The sequence below is a fragment of the Vigna umbellata genome, chromosome 4, assembly GCF_029865625.1.
Source record: "Vigna umbellata cultivar VRB3 chromosome 4, Vumbellata_1.0, whole genome shotgun sequence".
Lineage (NCBI taxonomy): Eukaryota > Viridiplantae > Streptophyta > Magnoliopsida > Fabales > Fabaceae > Vigna > Vigna umbellata.
In genome coordinates this window covers 70,767,630-70,773,626 of record NC_142168.1, presented here as the reverse complement: position 1 = coordinate 70,773,626, position 5,997 = coordinate 70,767,630, and the positions used below count along the sequence as shown (strand labels likewise).

The following is a 5,997-nucleotide window of genomic DNA, read 5'->3' as shown; positions in this document are numbered from 1 at the left end:
AAAATTTTGCTTATAACATTTAATGACCCTAATACTACTAATTTAATCATCACATATTAATAATAACAAACCAGATCAAACACACAAACACAAACACATATATATATATATATATTTCGAACATCAATAGTTAAATATTTTTATTAGTTGTATTAAATTTAAATCAAATTGTGGTTGAAAAAATATAGTCTATACTAAAAGTATAAATATATATAGAAGAATATTAAAAGTAAACATTTAACACACTTTATATTTTGAATGCATTAAATAATAGATAAACATGTAGAATAAGAAAAATTCAAAAAAAGATAAGTCGTAATCCATGGATTTTAGATTAAACAAAAGGAAGGATTGTTGTCCCAGGGGATTGAAGATTCTATAAATAGGAACGGGTAGCGCTAGGTAAACAATATAAACACTCGAGAGGTGACTCTAGAAAGCCATGGAAACTCAAACCTGCATCTTGGTTATTGCCTTCTCCCTAATCTTTCTATTGAATTGGTTTGCAAAACATTACAAGAATAAATCTCATGTCTCTCTCAAACTTCCCCCAGGCCCAAAGAGGCTACCCATCATAGGAAACCTTCATCAACTAGCAGTAGCAGGTTCACTTCCACACCGTGCTCTCCAAAATCTTTCCCATAAATATGGACCTCTCATGCACCTCCAACTTGGTGAGATTTCTGCAGTGGTTGCATCCTCCCCGGAGATGGCCAAGGAAATAACCAAAACACATGATGTCGCTTTTGTGCAAAGGCCTCAGTTTATTTCTGGGCAAATTTTGTCCTACGGGGGCATAGATGTTGTTTTCGCTCCATATGGTGATTACTGGAGACAAATGAGGAAAATATTTGTCTCAGAACTTCTAAGTACCAAGAGAGTTCAGTCTTTCTCTTTTATTAGAGAAGACGAGACGGAAAAACTTATCGACTCGATTCGAACATCAGCAGGTTCACCAATCAATCTTACTGGCAGAATTTTCTCGTTGGTAAGCACTACTGTTTCCAGGGCAGCATTTGGTAACAAATCAAAGGACCAGGATGAATTTCTACTTTTGATTAAGAAAGTAATAGGATCGGTTGGAGGATTTGACCTTGCTGATTTGTTCCCTTCGATGAAATCCATACATTTCATAACTGGGAAGAAGGCCAAATTGGAGAAGCTGCTGAGTCAGGTTGACAGGGTCTTGGAAAATATTGTCAAAGAGCATCAAGAAAAGCAAAGAAGAGCGAAAGAAGGGAGAGCTCAAGTAAAGGAGGAAGATCTTGTTGATGTTCTTCTCGGAGTCCAACAAGCCGACGCTGCTCTCGATATCAAAATCACCACTAGGAACGTCAAAGCTTTGATATTGGTTAGTAAAAATGCCGCCGAACACTTGTCTTTTAAATTGCTCATTGCTTATTTGTTTTTTCTCAGCTTCCAACGTTACAAAATTACGCACAAAAACTATTGTGTAACAAAAAAAAAAATTAACACCTTTTTTAAATTTGTTGAAACAAGTGTTTTTTTTTTTTGGATAACCAAATTCAAACCATTCCCACAGTTACTTCTTCTTACGAAGTTACGTACGAACATGAACCAGCGATAGCGAATCGTGATTTGTTTTTGAAAAACAATGCATTCGGGTTTACTAATACGAAGTTAAGTAATTGATCTTATTTAGATATGTATGCGTTTCTTCGCGAACTCAATATTCAATTACAATATATATATATATATATATATATATATATATATATATATATATATATATATATATATATATATATTTATTTATTTATTTATTTATTTATTTATTTATTGTTTGCAGTAAACAAAGTTTGAACCTAGTCGAACAGGTGGGGTTTGGTTTTTTATTTCAGTATTCCCATGATAGCCTTCGGCTTGTTTTACAAAGTAGCATATGTCTGATCTTTGGAAAAAGAGTGGGAAATTAAATGGTTGGTCATATATTAATTTTGATTATACTTGAAGAATTGGATTAATTGAGTCCTTTTGGTCAACTAAATTAACCAACTAAAATGGTGAGGTGAGTCAGCTATAAATATATATAATATTCAAAAGGAAAAGACACAGCAAATGATAAACACAAGTAAAACAAACGTAATTGAGAAAGAAGAGAAGGATACAATAAAATCTCAGCACCAAAAAGTTGACGAGTATAAAACAGTCAAAACTTCTAAAAATTACTTTGTCTTAGTCTTTTATAACATCATTTTTAAAGACTCTATCTTAGTATTTGTTTCTTCTCCCGAAAGTAATACAATTTTATTACATAAGTGCAAGTTCTCTTATCATCTTACCAAAAATTATGTGTATATTGTTTGACTAGGACGTATTTGCGGGTGGCGTTGATACTTCTGCATCAACAATAGAGTGGGCAATGACAGAAATGATGCGAAGTCCAAGAGTGATGAAGAAAGCACAAGCTGAGTTAAGAGAAGCCTTAAGAGAGAAGGAAATGATCCATGAAAGGGATCTAGAGCAACTTAGTTATTTGAAGTTGGTGGTCAAAGAGACATTGAGGCTACACCCACCAACTCCATTGTTGATCCCTAGAGAATGCTCTGAACGAACCATCATCGATGGGTATGAAATACCTGTGAAAACTAAAGTGATGATAAACGTATGGGCAATTTGCAGGGATCCGAAATACTGGAATGATGCAGAGATGTTTGTCCCAGAAAGGTTTGAGGGAAGTAGTATCGATTTCAAAGGGAATAACTTCGAGTATCTGCCATTTGGCGCAGGAAGGAGAATATGCCCTGGCATCTCGTTTGGGTTAGCAGGTATCATGCTTCCACTGGCTCGATTACTTTATCATTTCAACTGGGAACTTCCAAATGGCATGACACCTGAGAGTATCGACACGGTTGAACGCTTTGGAATGGCCATTGGGAGGAAAAACCAATTGTGTTTGATTCCCATTGTTTATGATCCTTGACTGCATGCTTCTTCATGTTCATGTATCAAAAGTATCATTTTTATGCTTTGGAAAAATACACTATTTAACACCTATATAGGTAAATAAGAGAGAAATATAACAATTATAGGTGATCTAGTATAGAAAATTATCATAAATGTTGTGAAGTTGTTTATACATAATCTCTTTTACTTTCTAAATATTCTGTCGTTATAAATCATATTAAGAAGTCTTTATATTGTGAGAAAAGAAACATGATTTTTTTTTTTTTACTTGAGTTGATTTTTAGTGATATATAGAATAGTAATATGTGTTAATATACATGGTAAAAAATACATTTTATTATTTTCATCGATCACTTCTCTAAATATGTTATATGTATTTAATAAATTATAAACATGAATTATTTGAAAGAGGTAGAAAATCAATTAGAAAGAAAAATAAAAAACCTTAAGAATGAATATTTTTGTGAAACCATGAAAAAACAATAAGTAATGTTATGTTTACAAGTATTTTTTTTTTAATTTTAGCGTAGAAAGATATATATGTACTAAAACTTTATATTTTTCTTATCATATTCTTAATCTTCTTTATATATATTGTCATGGAATAATTCATCTCGATATAGAGAAAAAGAGAACCATAACATATTAAAGTGTGGGAGTATTTTACATCTTTTTTAATTAAAAAATAGAAAATAATTGTCTTTTCATTGGTTATTCTTTGTACGATACAACATTGATCAAGTGCAAGTTTTCAGATATTGTGAACACTAATGTTTTTAAAAATAGTATAAACATAATGAAAACTTTTTATAAAAGTAAATAAAAGAATGAAAACTTTTGTTGGAGTTGTTTATTTACACTTTAAAACAATGGAGCTACATTCACTCATTTACTTGTAAAAGGTAACTTTAAAAACCATTGTAAAAGTAAAGTGCGAATAGGATAAAAACTTATTCTTTTTAATTATACTAATACTTCCAAAAGATTAAACATAGGACTACGTATTTATAGTCCTCGAACATATATATAATTTAATAAAGATGACTAACTTTCAAAATTTTGATAGTGTGTTTGGAAAGGTTTCTTGCTGTCAACGTGTAATTTGATATTTTCTTTGACTAAATGTTTTTTTACTCATTCAGTTGCATTCCTGTGTCTATTTCATTTTCAACTTTTGTTTTGAAATTAATGATTTAGCCATGATGAAAATGAACCATATATCTTGAATGTAATCCTGCCTATGTGTTTAAGAAGCTTGCTAATTCCATTGATCTTCCACATTGTAGTTATACAACATCACAAGAAAAACAAGTTGACCAAGATTTGATTATATCTTTTGAATAAATAGATTTGTTATATATGGATAAATTTAGCCTATGATTTGTCATCTCTAGAACTACAAAAAAAAAAAAATCCTCAAGCCCTAGTATATATAAATTGCATTAATTTTATAAAAAATGTAAAGGGGTGTCTGATATTTGAGATGTGGCCCTAAGTTTGGAAGTTTGCTTGATTAATTCTAATCGATAGAAGAAAAATATGTTAAGTCTGATTTATTTCAGGTCTTCTGATGAAAATATGATTTATTCATGATAATGAAAAAAGAAGAGTATCGTGTGATGATTTCATCATTGGTATTGGCCATTCCTGGTTTTGAAATCAAGGAAGTCATCAATATGAATGCGTGAAACGAAGATATTTTAAATTGGGAGTGTGGCAGTTTAAGAAAAGTTTCTAAATTTCTGTAAGCAAGTTCTCTTTAGTGATTTCCGATGTGAATAGAATTCTAGCTTGCTATAAAGTTTGGCCTTTCATCCCCTTCGGAACTGACGAAACCACTTTAAAGTTATCTATCACTTTCTTTAATTGTAGCAATCTTTGAAATTTGCGTTGAAAATATTGTTATTAATAAACTTGGAATTCGATTGATTGCGATGTTCCAACAAGATAAATGTATTCGTATTTGACTTTATATATTATTATATCAATTAAAATGTACGAAGATGAGATGATTTTTTTCTTGGAGAGTTAGACAAAATGGAAAAACCCAGCGGAATAAAGGGAATACATACAATAAAATAGGAATGATAAATGAATTTTTGTTTCGTATATATTGTGCAAATCATCTTTATGGATGTTGTGTATATATTTTGATAAGAAAATATTTTCATATAGGTTAGATATAGATATGGATATGAATATTATCTAATTTTTTAAATTGAATTGGGTAATGATTATATATATTAACATATCATTTCCATTCTTGTCTCCATTTTACATTCATTTCGGCTTTAAATTTGTAAAACATTTTTAATTTATTAACTAATTAAAAGACTTGTGTTAGCTTTTCTTTTATCCTAATCTATTTTCAAGGCATAAATTTCAGTACTTTTACTTTTATATAACTATTTAATTTTTTTGATATCTCTTATTTTATATATACATAAAAGTATAACTTCTTTTTAAATATTTGATATATTGAAAAAATATATATATGTATATCAGTTTCACCTTGAATACTTGATGATATCATTTTTTTGTTGTTGTAATTTTTTATTTTTTTTTAAGAAATATATTTAATTAATATTTGAAATAATAAAGGAATATGTAGATACAGTAAACGAGATGATGATGAGACAAAAAAATTTATATCTATTTAAATATGGAAATGAAGATGAGGATGAATTTTTATTTTGAAAATAAGATGATGGGAGATAGTCAAATTAATTAGTAGTTGCTAATTCCTATTCTCATTCTGCCAAAGGCATTAAGGAAATAATCAAATAGAAGAAATCAATAGAAACATTGCCATACAAAATGAAAAAAAGGATATATGTCAAGACAAATGGAACATAGAGTAGTATTGAAACATAAAAAGGAACTTGGTTATGATAAAAGACATCAAATGAAGGTAGATCGAAACAAAGATAGAATCAGGAGGATAGTATTCGAAACAAAGATCTAAAACCAATTCGAGAGGGAGGTTATATGCAAAACTTGGAGGCAATGATAATTGATGCAGACAATTTTAGTTATTCTAATTTATGTATTTTTTGTATTTTATTGTGT

General features: G+C 29.8%; 1 protein-coding gene across 1 annotated transcript; it reads left to right on the top strand.

Annotated features, from left to right (window-relative positions):
• Nucleotides 1-357: 357 nt before the first annotated feature.
• On the top strand, nucleotides 358-3,105 carry LOC148201112 (cytochrome P450 71D8-like). The gene is made up of 2 exons (XM_088113911.1): nucleotides 358-1,351; nucleotides 2,333-3,105. The coding sequence occupies exons 1-2, from the start codon at nucleotides 443-445 to the stop codon at nucleotides 2,942-2,944; spliced, it is 1,521 nt and encodes a 506-aa protein (XP_087970037.1). The 5' UTR covers nucleotides 358-442; the 3' UTR covers nucleotides 2,945-3,105.
• Nucleotides 3,106-5,997: the final 2,892 nt, after the last annotated feature.

Bases quoted from the DNA above. Each gene is read 5' to 3' on its own strand.
- LOC148201112 (XM_088113911.1), top strand. From the start codon at position 443: ATGGAAACTCAAACCTGCATCTTGGTTATTGCCTTCTCCCTAATCTTT. The intron at 1,352-2,332 runs GTTAGTAAAAAT...TTGTTTGACTAG, and splicing joins ACGTCAAAGCTTTGATATTG to GACGTATTTGCGGGTGGCGT.